General features: G+C 28.9%; 1 protein-coding gene across 1 annotated transcript; it reads right to left on the bottom strand.

The window, feature by feature from the left end:
* Nucleotides 1-9,943: 9,943 nt before the first annotated feature.
* Nucleotides 9,944-13,605, bottom strand: LOC112706055 (aspartic proteinase Asp1). The gene is made up of 8 exons (XM_025757146.2): nt 13,149-13,605; nt 12,467-12,581; nt 12,119-12,333; nt 11,643-11,894; nt 10,749-10,884; nt 10,482-10,649; nt 10,261-10,333; nt 9,944-10,160 (listed from the first exon to the last, which is right to left on the bottom strand). Exons 1-8 carry the CDS (start codon nt 13,364-13,366, stop codon nt 10,021-10,023), a joined length of 1,317 nt encoding a protein of 438 aa, XP_025612931.1. The 5' UTR covers nt 13,367-13,605; the 3' UTR covers nt 9,944-10,020.
* Nucleotides 13,606-14,763: the final 1,158 nt, after the last annotated feature.

The raw sequence follows: 14,763 nt of genomic DNA, 5'->3' as shown, positions 1-14,763 counted from the left end.
GTCAAAGTAAAATATTCTACCTAAACATCCAATCATGTGTTTTCATATCAATATATGCTGGATTTTCAAACTCACTATCACTATATATATCATTAGCAAACAATGTATTTATTTATTTTTAATTTACATTAATAATTTATCAAAATTAATCTTTTAGATGCATTTTGTAAGTCTATTAAGGTTGTTCTACTCTACACACATTTCAGATAAAAAAAATAACAGGTACTCAGAATTAGCTAATCAAAATTATCTAACATGCAAAAGAAAATACAGAGAAGAGAAAATTGAAAAGGCCACTAACTGAATATAAGCTAAAAACAAACCCTTTGAAGTTAAAGAGTAAACCCACCTCTTGAATGGATTAACATGCATCATATAATATTGCATAATATATTTGGTTACCTGATGATTAGATTTTTGACGGTTTAGAATTTCACCAATGAAGTCTCGTTGTAAAGTATAGTCTCTAAATCAACAATAATCCTTTCATAAAAAAATTTGTTTGTCACAAGTACAAACCCCTAAAATCTATAAACCGAAGTATTTAAATCTCGGGTCGTCTCTCAAAGGACTTGCAGGGTAGTATTCTTGTTATTGGCTATGGACTTGTTTATTTTGGGATTTTAGATGAAAAACATGAATAACAAATGGTAATAAAATTCCATTAACAAAATGGTCTTGGTAAGATTTTGGTTGTCAAGGGTCTTCATCATTATCACTAGCCACAATTATGATAGTTGCAAGGATTAATCCCACTTAGTCATCCTTTAATCAAGTAGCAGAGAAAAGTCAAGTGAGTTATATCAATCCAAGTACATAAATCCTAGCTTTCACTAATTTGATTAATGATGGCTAGAGTCAATGGCTATCAACTATCAATCGCTTGGGCATTAGCAACTCAAGAAATCCTAAGATACCTCCTCAAGCCAAGAACATAAAGTCTTACTCTAACATCCTTCCAAACATTTCATCAAACACTTGGAAGGTACAAAAGAAAAGTATAGCAGATTACAACAAGAATGAATTCTAACAATAATTGAATGCAAAGAATTAACAACAACAATTAAATAAATCACAATTATCATGAATTACCTCAAATTGCATTATTAAAAGAAAACTAAGAGAACAAGAGTATCTCAATTACAAAACCTAGAAACAAAATAAGAGAAATTACAACAAGAGAATAGGGATAGAAAGAAGAACCAAAGTGTAGCAATCACCAATTGAAGGTAGAAGTAGAAGGAGACTTGAATTAAACCTAGAACTATGAGATCCTAATCTAACCCTAATTCCTAATCCTAGAGAGAAGTGAGAGCTTCTCTCTCTAAAACTAACTAATCCTAATTCTAATGAGTGTGTAAGATCCAATGAATGAATCCCCCAAATCCCTTTCGATCCTTGGTCCTCTTAATCCTTCTCTAACAGAATTCCAGTGCCAAATGGGTCCAGAAACTCTCCAAAAATCACCAGGCACAAGTTGTTTTAATTAAATCACGTGCGGACTGTGATGCGTGCGCGCACGGCACGCGTACGCATCCCTACCCGATTTCGCAATGTGTGCGCGTGCGCGTCCTTGGCCGGGATCAATTCTTTGGCTTTTTATGCTTCTCTCCAATTGCATGCTTCCTTCCTTGCTCCTTTGACCCATCCCTAGCCTATTTCATCTTGAGATTACTAGCAAGCACATCAAGGCACCTTATGGAATCAAGAGAGAATTAAAATTATCAAATTAAAGACCTAGAAAGCATGTTTTTACAATTAAGCACAAATAAGGGGGAGATCACAAAATCATGCTAATTCATTGGCTAATTGTGAGAAAAGGTTAGCAAAATACTCTAAATTCAACACAAGATAAACCCCTAAGAATGAGGTTTATCATTACCTGCCCGTTGTAAAGCCAAAACCTGAAAATTCGTTCTTTTTCCTTGTTCCGGTGTTGTTATGTTGCTACAAACCTCCTGTTAGGACAGAATGGTATCATTATAGGTTAGAGTCCTCATGGTAGTTATTTTAAAATCTGATAAATGAAATACACATTTTTCATACTGATCTAATACCTGTTTATACAAAATAAAACGATTTGAACAAGTACATAAAGAGAATCAAAATCTAAGACTGGCACATTTTAAGCAACGAATCAAGTAACTAAGTATACAAAAAACACAAACTAATTATTGAACTTTATAAACTTTTACTGAAAGCTTCATCCCTCACTGACTACTGATTTTTAACAATAGCGAATACGAATAAAAAATACCACTACTCTTTAATTAGATACTTCTGAAATTCAAACAAACATAAAACTATCAACGGCATTAAATATTTAAAATATATTTTAATTTTATCGTTTATATTAATTTTTTGACAATAAAATGTATTTTTTAATTATATATTTATCACATACTCATCGTCATATTATACAATTTACTTTCATCTTTCCTCATTTCAGTAATCTTTTTCCACTTGCATCATTAGCATTAACTTCTTTTATACACTTTTCTTATTTTATCGCTACTCATTCTATTTCCGCCACTCCACTTTCATCATCAATATTATATTTACATATTTTCAAAATTTATCACCTTAACTTTCTCATTCTGTGCCATTGTCAGTGACCCACCTCTGCCCACCTTCTACTTTCAGCAAGAGAACCCAAGTTTACAATAGAAAAACTTAAGGTCCGATCAAGCTTAAATTTTTGGCAAATTAATCATAGAAACTTTGTCATTAGTATCACAATTGATTCTCAACCATTGACCTGAATAAGAGCTATATTCCGAGAATTATCTGAAACGGTAATTTAGATTTGAATGTGAGGTCTAAATTCTTTTTGATGCAGCGTACGACTTGTGTTGGTGTCGAGGTACTGCCATCCGAGTTTCTCATGCGAAATTAGGGGGTGATACCTGCAAGAGACTCCTATGCGTAAATTAACAAGGACTTTAAGCAAGTATTTAATAGATTAGATTTTGAATACACTTGAGGGTGTTTAGTATACCTATAGTATGTGGAATAACCACCTTTAAAATAATTTCACCTTTGATAATTGATGACCGTTTCTTTTATCTTAAAAATTTGCTGAGATCTCCCTTCTAGATAAAGTAGAGAGATAGAAGGAGATATTCCAAGAGGTGGTTACTTATTCATATAAGTAGGGTTGAATCACTCTTGTCATGCTAGACCTTTATGAAATCGGATAAGTAAATGAGACCACCTTTTTTGGATGGACTTTTATTCTCATTGAGTCTGGTTTTATATTTTTGAGTAAAGGTATAAATAAGTCATTATCAATTCAAAAGTATCCAATTTCATATTAGGTATAAGTCCAACTAGTTGGTTTCTGATGAGATTAATATCCTTCAATGAATCCAAGTCTCAAATATTCTCTAGAATCGACCCACTAAACTTGTTTTCGTGAAGCCACAAATTTGTCAGTAAAATTATAATGTCAACCACATCAATTGTCCCAATAAATTTATCATCCTATTAATTGTTCAGCCACAGAATTGTAATACGGTGCCATTTATTGGCAACAACGATAGAGTGAAAAAAGGTATGGTGATGAAGATTGGAGGATGCAAAAATAATATTAATTATAAAAGTGGGGTGTCGAAGGTAGAGTGAGCGGCAGTGGAGTTAGAAAGATATAGAGAGAGAATGTTAATGGTGATGATGGAAGTGGAGAGGCGTTGATGAAATGAGGAGAGATAAAAGAAAATGATATGATGTGATAATAAATATATAATAAGGGTATAATTGAACAAAAAAGTTTTGTATTAACAAAAAAATAATATAAAGAGTAAAATTGAAGTGTATGTTAAATATTAAGAATAAAATTAAATTAAATTAAACATTAATGATATTTTTAAAATTTTTCAAAAATATTAGAAAGAAAAAATATAATTTATTCTTTAATTTATTATCTATTATATTATATTAAAATCAAATTTTCATACTTATATATGAAATTGACGTGGTATACTTCATAAAATATTTATTTATTTATTTATTTAAATTTATTGAATTTAATTAATTATAATAAATTAATTATATCAATTAATTTTTAATTTATTTTTTTTAATTGAATAAATCAAATCAATTATACTAATTATTTTATATTAACTAATTAATTTGATAAAATTTTTTAAATATTTTATTTAATTTTATTTATTTAAATGCATTAATTATAACTAATTAATTATTTAATTTAATTAAAATAAAATATTAAATTTTATTTTTAACATAAAAATATAAAATTTCACTCCTTTTATTTTTATTTTATCATTATAAAATGTTATATATACTTAAAAAAAATCTCATCTTTTTACCAGTATTTCATTGTATAATTTTTTCAGCACTTTTTATTTATTTTGTTTCCTATGGTGCATTATTTTCACTTTTTGGTTCTTTGATAAACTATAAACCAGGATAAATGTTATTGTAGTTTATCTTTTCTATTTTTTTTATTTTGTTCTTATTTATTTAAACTTTTTTTTATTTTTTATTATGAATTTTATTATTTTTGTTTTTTATACATTAATTTATTATAACTTTTTATAGGTCATATGTTGAATCTTTTCAATATTAAAATTATTTCTCTAATGTAATAAATTTTATTGATTTATTAATTATGTAAAACGAAATTTAATTGTTACCAATTCGAATATTTAATAGTACAAAAATGATCAATTTCTTCATTTTATTTTTATTTATTTTACAACGATTTAATAATATTATGAAGTGTGAATTATTAAGATAAGACACTATTTTATAAACACAAATAGTTAGACATTAAATAAACCTCATTTTACCAGAATATTCATCTTCTTTTTCAGTTCCAAATTAACACTCCTCAAATAATAATTACATATGGAGCAATGCTAGGAAATCAAAAGGTATTAGTCAAAAATCAGCCAAATACTTTTGGGTGAATTCAAAATCTCTACGAGTTAATATATATGGATGTTTCTTCTGCTAAGTATCAGAATGTTTCTTTTTCATACTAAATGGATGTTCTTTTATATATTTTTCGAATTTTTTTGTATTGCAAATGTAAATGTCTCTATTTCTTTAAGAATTTCATATATTTTTTAAATTTTATAGATATTTAATTATTTTTACTAAAATGTAATTAAATGTTTCTTTTGTTAAGTATTAGGATATTTTTTTCATATTAAATGAATACTTTTTGAAGATGGACTATTACTCCCATGTTGTTGTTGTTGTTATTCAGTGGCTCCGCCACTTTCCATATTGTCCCTCCCAAACGCTAGGTGGAAAGAAATAAGCATCTGCCAGTGCAACAATGTGTTTATTCGGTTTCCTCAAAACTGCTTCAATGAAGCGCATACTGTCCCTAACTTGTAAGAAACAAATTCAATTTTTTGGAGATAGTAGGGGTTCATCGGCAATCATAATCACTACTTCGAGATGCACAAAGACGAATTTAATTTCCCAATAATGCAAAAATAACACTAAGATATCCTCTTCCACAAACAATTCAAACAAACTAATTCGGTTAATAATCTCGAGAGTGGCTCCAGCAGGCCTCACAGTTGCCACAGCCACAAAGATTTCCGCCCGCTCCTCTCCCTGGAAGGCCAGCACTGGAGACGTCCTCGCTGACCTCTCCGCCGCCGCCAAACTTGCCGGCGTTGACCTCGGCATCTACCTCTTCCTCGTGTTGAAGCAGTTGTCTTGGATGCGTTTATTGAGAGCGTCGCAAAGAGCATGGAAGTCGCAAAGAGCTTCCAAAAGCATTGGAGAGAGAGAGAGAGAGAGAGAGAGAGAGAGAGAGAGAGAGAGAGAGAGAGAGAGAGAGAGAGAGAGAGAGAGAGAGAGAGAGAGAGAGAGAGAGAGAGAGAGAGAGAGAGAGAGGTGTGATTGTTGAAGGTGGGTAGGTTAATGTGAGAGAAAAGAAGAAGGCTTTTATAGGTTTTAATTATGTTTACTTAATTAATTTTAAATTTTTTAAATTTTGAATTTAAAAAATTTAAAATTAATTATTAATATAAATTAATATGGTTTTGTTTAGTTTTTGGCCGGTAACATTTTGGTTCTATATACTTTTCCTTACATATTATTTAATTTTGTAACTCAAAAGCCTTAACAAAGTTCATAGTATCTATTCTTTCATGTGTAGAAATATCAATTTAATATGTGTTATTAAGAGATTCATCAAGTAATTAATCAAAAATTCAAAACCGAGGTGCCAAACAATGATTCTTATTCTCAATAGTCATCAACTAACCTGCATCATGACGCTATTTAATTTTATGGGTCTAGATATTTTAATGCTTCATGGATACTACCATCAAATAATTAATGACTCCCTTAAGCAGGATCTCTCCAAGATGAATAATGCTGACTTAGGTAACGATATGGTGTTAGGCTGTTAATATTGGGTATAATGCATGGGAGAATATATCATACATTCATACTTTAAAATTATAATAAAGGTAATCAAATTGTTAAACAACTGAAATTTTTGTAATGCTCAAATAATAATACATAAAATAAAGAATTTTGATTTTTGAGTGGATTAGTGATAATTATTCGTTTCATAAAGATAAATGTACGAAGAATAAAGTATTGTTTTTGTCTTCAAAGTTTAGGATAAGTTTTAAAGTTGTCCCTAACGTATGAATCGTCCTATTTAAGTTCCTAACATTTTCAAATTGCATTGACACAATGTTGTCCAGCCGTTAAGAATCTGTTAACGGAATTGACGGCAGGACAAAATTGAGATGATTTTAAAACATTAGGGACTTAAATAGGACGAAAATGTTGGGGACAAAAATGATACAAAAAAATAAATTTTAATTTTATCCTTCACTAATATCAATCTTTTACGGTACATATTTATTCAATTATTTTTTAATCACATTTAAGTAAATTACACTTAATCACATTACTTTGATCATAAATAATTTTTTTTATAATTTTACTCTTAAAGATTTTTATTCATCATGAAATATTTGTAAAATGACTAGAATCACATTACTTTATTATACATGTGTATCATTTTTTTCTCAAGAAATTTATGTACTAGTCATTATACAAATATTTTATAATGAGTAAAAATTTTTAAGAGTAAAGTTATAAAAAAATAAATTTATTTAGAATAAAATTAATATGATTAAGTCTAATTTACTTAGATGTGATCAATAATGGACTCAAAAATATTTAATAGTGGGGACAAAAATAATATAAATATAATTAAAAATAAATATTTAAAATTCAAAATATATTAATCACGTTTCCAATAACTTAATTAACATGCTATGTTAATTTAAAAATATTTTAATATAGTTATTATTAATACTAGAACTTTATTAGATATTCTATATCCATCAAATCATATTTTATTAATTTTTTATATAATACAAAAAAAATTATAGCTCAATAACTAAAAAAATTATTAGAAATATAATTTGAATGGACCAATTTAATTTTTTTTTTAGTTTTTATAGTTGTGTGAGAGAGATTAACAAAAAAAATTCAAATTTAATAGTTACATATAATTATATGATGATCGAATTTTGACGGTTTAGAATTTATCTAATGGAGTCTCGTTGTAAAGTATAATTTTTAAACCAATTAATAATTCTTTCATACAAAAATTTTGTTTGTCACAAAGAACAAATTCCAAATAAGAATTAAGCGGAGTATTTAGACTCCAAATCGTCTCACGAGGATTGCAATGAAGTGGTCAATTATTGGCTATGAAGGAATATTTTGGGATTTTTGGAATAAGAGACATGAAAAGTAAATGATAAGGAAATTCAAATAACAAAAAGGCCTTGGCAAGGGTTGGTGGACAAGGATCTCTATCCTTATCACTAACCACAACATGATAATTGACAAGGATCAACCCCATTAAGTCATCCTCTACTAATAAAGGAGAGTCAAATGAGCTATGTCAATCCAAGTCCATAAGTCCTAGTTCTCCCCCAATTCAATTAGTGAGATCTAAGGTCAATAGCTCCCAATCATCAATCACTTTGACATTAGCAACTCAAGAGTTCCTAAGTTACCTTCCCAAACCAAGAGCATAAAATTCTACTCTAAATCCCAACCAAGTATTTTGTCAAACACTTGGTGGGTATAAAAGGAAAGCATGGTAAATGTGCAAGAATAATAAAATCTACCAACTACCAATTGCAAAGAAACAATAATAACAACTCAAACCAACAATTAAATGAACATCAAACATCAAATTGCATTAAAAGAGATCCAAATCTAACATGAGCATTCATAAACATAAAAGGGACATGAAAGTAAAATTGACAAAAGAACTAAGAACAATAAAGGAGTAGAAGCAAGAAATTGTAAAGGAAATAAGATGGAAACAAAAATTGAGCTTAGATCTAAGATGAAATTTGGCCTAAGAACCCTAATTCTAGAGAGAAGAGGGAGCTTCTCTCTCTAGAAACTACACTACATGATGCTCATGCTACAAACAATTGTTCCCCCCTTTGCTTGGGCTTCAATCTGCATGAAATACACTCAGAAATAAGTTGGAATTGGGCCTGGGCTGCTCAGAAATCGCCCCCAGCGTTTGCCCTTAAGTGAGTCACGTGCGAGTATCGGCGCGTCGATTGGCTATTTCATCATCCGCGCGGACGCGTCATGTACGCGTGCGCGTCTCTATGCGAGATCACTTTTGCGCGTGCGCGCCTTGTACGCGTGCGCCCCATTGATGCATTCTCAATTCTTGTTTCCTCATGCATTCTCCACTTTGCATGCTTTTCTCCTCATTTCTTCCATCCAATACTTCCCTTATGAACCTGAAATCACTCAACAAACACATCAATGCATCGAATGAAATTAAAGTGAGTTAAAATCACCAATTTAAGGGCTTAAAAAGCATGTTTTTACACTTAAGCACAATTCAAAGGAGAATTACAAAATCATACTATTTTATTGAATAAATGTGAAAAAAGGTAATAAAATCCCCCAAATTAAACACAAAATAAACCACGAAATCGGAGTTTATCACACACACATATAATGTTTCTCTATTTTTTTATTAAATATTATTTAAGAATTTTTTTTATTTAATTGTAAAGTTAAAACCTATTATATTTATAATAGATGTTTGTTTGACAAAAAAAAGTCAAAACTAAATTAAAAAAATAATGAAAATAAATAAATAATATATAATATCATCTTAATTAACTTTTAAAAAAACTACTAAATACTAATAATATTATTTATATTTAAAAATTTAAGTTTGGTTTTGTATAATTAAATAATTGAATTATTATTATTATTGATATCGATATTATTATTATAGTTTCAATAGATTAAATTTATATATAGTTTTTTTCATTGTATTGATATTTAAGAACATAAATTTGTATCATACATCATAAATAAAAAATTTAAGCATGAGACAAATTTAATAAGATAATGGGCATTATATATTTCTATGTATATTTATTATTTTTTTTCTATAATTCAACGGGGGCAAATGTCTCCACAACTTAGTATGTGAGTTGGTCTTTAGATGTGATTAAAAAATAATTGAATAATTATATATTGTAAAAAATTAATATTATTAAAGGATAAAATTAAAATTTATTTTTATATATTATTTTTATCTCCAACATATATATTCGTCCTATTTAAGTCTCTAACGTTTTAAAATCGTCTCAATTTTATATTCCTATTAATTTTTGTTAACAGATTTTTAACGATAAAATAATATTAAATTAATTTTAAAATATTAAAGACTTGAATAGAATAATTTAGACAATTTTAAAATTTACCCAAAAGTTAAGAAGAAAGTCGATACTTTACTAATGAATGAAATATTGAGCTACAACTAACACTTGATGCTTTATAAGGATCCGTGTTTAACTTGTATTCTTGGTTAATAAATAATAATAACTTAATATGCGTATGATATCGCAAAAATAAATAAATAAAAATTCAAAGATTCTGCGTCCAATAACTCATCATCATTATTACTAATATTATTCTCATATCATAAGTTAATTACATGCATGAGAATTATTAGGACAAAATATTTCCTCTGTGATGAACTCGTAATGATTTGGCATTTGTAAATGGAGACGTAGCACAATTGTCAGGAACCCATCCAATCTGCATCTTCTCGTTGTCATAAACCACTAGCTTATCTTGAAAAGAGACGTCTATGGGGACCAAAAAAAAAAAAAAAACTCAAAATTTCCATATGCAAATAATTGTATATATGTACATAACATAATAGTATATTTGTAATTATTTTATTACCTCCAATTATGTTAGTATCTCCAAGTTCTTCTATTGAGCCATCTAAAATCCCTAAGCAGGTATTATGACGTTCCTGTTATTAAAAGACCACTTGTTAATTACACAAATTCATTTATTCTTCTTACCAAGAATATACTAAGAGGGTAAAATTGGCATGAACATTTTACAAGTTAGCTCCATTTATAATGTTACAATCAAATTCAGTATTAAAAGATGCTCACCGAGACAATGAGATAAGATTGTGGTGTTAGTACGAACTGAGATTTTGTTTTTGGGAAGTTCAGTACTATGTTTTTGAAATATCCAAAAAGATTTTGACCCTTCCAACATATTGCCAGTGTTGTATCCTCAGTAGCTCTCTGCACCTTATTTCCTAAGTCATTATTTATCTAACACACATAAAAAAGAATAATTAGTTATTGCATGACTAACTTTTGGCACATCAATTTTCAGATACAATAAAAGGACCACTGAATTTTCATTCTCACCAGACCAAACAAAACATTATAAGCTTTTTTATTGAGGTATGTGTATGTGCTTCCACTGTCAAAAACAACTTCAAGACCATTAACAGCTTGCTTCCCATTGAACAATAAATCTACAGGACCTGCCCTGTAGTGTTCTCTGAACAAAAAAAAAAAAAAAAACAGATTATAGAAAAATATATATAATTAGGGAAAGTCTAGGGATCAATATTTTTATTAAAATTTGGTCAACACTTAACCATAAAAAAAGTGAGTAATCTCACATCATTAAAAACACTAATAATGACTAATTAATAGATACAAATAACAAAATTTGTTGTCCCATAGTACTCCTCATTTAAATAATCTAAATCGAGGAATAATTTTATTTAATAGTTATGGATGTTTTTGGCTAATTTTCTTTGGTTACCAAACATTTCCGTAATATTTATACACAACGGTAATGTTATGGAGACAAAAAAAAAACAACTAGAACTTGTCTTATTTAACATTCATTAATTATCGCAATAATTAATGAATACTAAATACAGCAAATTATGGCTGTTTTTAGCTAATTTTTTTTATTACCAAACATTTTTGTATACCCAAATATATTATGACTGATTTTGACAATTGATTTTAATATATAAATAATATTTTTATTATTTAAAAATGTTCTAATAATAACCAACAATGCTAGGTATGTGAGTCACTAATATCAACTATTAGTATAAAATGCATGATAGAATATAAAATTAACATAAAAAATGAATTAAACAACACACAAATATACGTGATAATTGATTTTAGTAACAAATTTTAGCGAAAAAAAAAAAGTATTTTTGAATAACAAGTTAACAACATTTGGTTAATGAGACGGTTATTTTAAAATAGAGTGAGTGAACCAGTGACCCTTACATATTGGAGGAGGAGGAACTGCGCAAGATAGGTGTCCAAACAAGAGTCTTGGAGGTTTTAATATCATCATCACCAAGGAATAAACGACCTCCTCCTTTGGAACTCAAGCAATGGCCAAAGACATTGCGAATGTAGCCCAGAGAAGAAAGCTGAGACAAAATGCTTGTCTTGCCATTGCCAAGGCCAAACACACCCGCCGTTTTGATATGCGAGGAATGATGATGATTAGAAGGTGTTTGATCAAATCCACTCCTATCATATACACTAAAGTTAGAAAATAAAAAATACTATTTATAAAATCAGCCATTAAAATTAGTTATTAATGTATTTATATATAAATACATATATAATTTAATTTATTTTTAATATATATTTTATACTAGTGATTGATCTTAGAGACTAATTTTGGTATACAGATAACATGGTTGATTGAAAAAACAGATGAAGGTAATTAACTTAGCTTAGTAAGCACTCACCCGAAGCCAAGTTGAGGATGTAGAACAGAGCCATCGTCTAATCTAAAGGAAATAAAGTCCCTAACAAGCACCCCTGAACAAAATTCATTGTCTGCATACTCGATTTTATATTTACATGGCCCAGTTGGTGGAACGCAGTTTCTATTTAGCGCAGCACACAGGGGTTCTTTGCATTGGATGTTACTGTTGGGGTTATACGGATAATATTGTGAACGCTGCAAGTAATAAAGACACAAAAATCAAGGAGAATATATAATTAAGGTTGTTACGGTATAAATGAATGATAAAACTAAATTAATTTAAGATTTAAATTAATTTTAAGATTGATTGTTGCATTGCATTGCTTACAGGTGTGCAGGTCTTACAGGGTTTGGACTGAACCCAAGTGAGATCACTACCAGAGTCAATGTCAAGGTCGTATAATTGAGGTGGATTTCCAATTGCCACTTTCACTGTATAATATCTGTATCAATACAAAAAAGCAAAATATTCATTTAATTTTAAGGAAAAATCAATTACAATATAGTATACAAAGAAACTGCACAGAAAAAATTAAAATTTTACGTAAAATTAAAAAAATAAATTAACTACGTAAAATATAAAATTTTAACTAAATTTAAATTATAAAATCGTTAGAATTAGTATAAATTTTACAAAATTAATTGATTTATTTAAAATTATAATATTAAAAATTTTTAAAAATTAAATTGGGATTCCAGGTACTATATGCGTGCAAAGAAGCCACCGTAAAAATGGAATGATTTAATTTGGATACAAATTAAGAGCATTGTTGAAATAATCAATTAGTCAAAGACTTAACAAGGAAGTTAACTTTGAGAATAATTGGTCAGAACAAAAATATGGACTAGAAATTATTTAATTTATTTTATTTATTACTATAATGGAAACCAGAATGGTAGAATCAGCATCCATATCATTTCTTCTTTAAACATAGATGGTGGATGGTAGATGCATAAGCTAAGAACATAGTAAAAAAAAAAATTGAAGGTAGGAAAAAAAAAAACCGTACCCAAGAGGATAGACATTCCCTTGAATGGCGAAATGAAAAGTGTGGCCAGATGATCTAGAAGGAGCTGCGGGTTTTGGTTGTGGCTTCTTGGCGTTGAGAATCTGATCATTTGTATCATTCACTTTTGACAAAGAAACTGAGAAAATTGCACAAAGGATTAGAACAAGAAACAACACCTTCCTCAATGGAACAACCCCACTTGTTCCTTTCACATCCATGAGAGAGAGGAAAAAAAAAAAAGAAGTGGTTGTTTTAATTTGTTGCCAATAGTAATGTTTCAATTTGTTATGTGATTGTTAGAGACCGCGTGAATCTTATAGGGAGATGAAAGTGATGAAGTGATGATCCATTGACTTTTGTTACTTTTAGTTTTGGTCTTTTTTCTATATAACCAAGAGCTATATATCTAATAATAATATTGGAAATTATTTACCTTCTACTTGAGTATTTTCTGTGTGCTTTGTGGTTGATTGAATATGTGATTTTTATATTAATCGGTAGTTAGTTTGGTTAACAGAATATTCCATCTATTTTTTAATAATTGTCCAAAAAATAAAAAATATAGATCAAACACAAATTTCATAATAGTAAAAAATTATATGGATAGAAAAAAATACTCTCATACGAAAATATAATTTTTCCATTAATATTATAATAATTAATTTTAAAATAAATGAGATATTAGTATTAGAGATCATTTAAAAAAAATACTATTGAATATTATAGTAAATAGGATGAATTTTTTAAAATCTTAAAAATATAAATGAAATAGTATGCATTTTTACGGAATGAAAGAAGCGTTTGGAATTAATTAAGGTTTATAATTGGATTATAATTATTTCACATTTAATAAAACATAGCTTCTTATTATAAGTGATCTCTTTGTAAATTTGAGTTAGGTTTTCAAAAACTAAAAGAACAAAGATTTGTGTTAGAAACTAGAAAGAATTGGGAAGCTTCCTAGACCGCGTTTGGCTTCGAGAACGCGGACTTGCGGGCAGTTGGGCACTGCCCCTGATATTGATGGCTCATGGCTGTTACTTCATTCTAAATTTCTAATTTGAATTTCTAAATGTCAGTTGCCACCTAAAGAGTAGTATTTGCCTATTTGGTAAATACAGAAAAGCTCTCCATACAAGCTATTAGGGCTTGTATGCTTTACAAGTTCATTAACCAATAAACCTTTAAAACGCGCTGCAACCCTACGTCCAATACACGCACTATATAACTATCAAATTTAAAAGATTTGTTTCCTTTCTTCATTCTTCTTCTCGTTCTTCTTCTTCTGGTTCTTCTTCTTTTCGTTCTTCTCTCCTTATTTTCTAGATTTGTTTCGTTCTTCTCCTCGTTCTTCTTCTTCTTCTCGTTCTTCTTCTTCTCGTTCTTCTCTCTTTTAACTCCAGCTTCGTTTTCTATCGATTTTTGTTTACTGAAATCAAAGTTTGGATTCGTTTTGAAGATAATGGTTGATTCAACGTCAGATTCTCAGCTGAATCAGAGCGAAGTGGATTATGAATTTGAATCTAACGAAGTTCCTGAGGTTTGATTTACATACGTTTACTCTGAATTTTGTTGTAGTAATTTGTATAGCATTGTGTAGCTGAATAATTCGTTA

Source organism: Arachis hypogaea, chromosome 8 (assembly GCF_003086295.3).
Source record: "Arachis hypogaea cultivar Tifrunner chromosome 8, arahy.Tifrunner.gnm2.J5K5, whole genome shotgun sequence".
NCBI classification, from domain to species: domain Eukaryota; kingdom Viridiplantae; phylum Streptophyta; class Magnoliopsida; order Fabales; family Fabaceae; genus Arachis; species Arachis hypogaea.
This window is presented reverse-complemented; position numbering and strand designations above follow the sequence as displayed.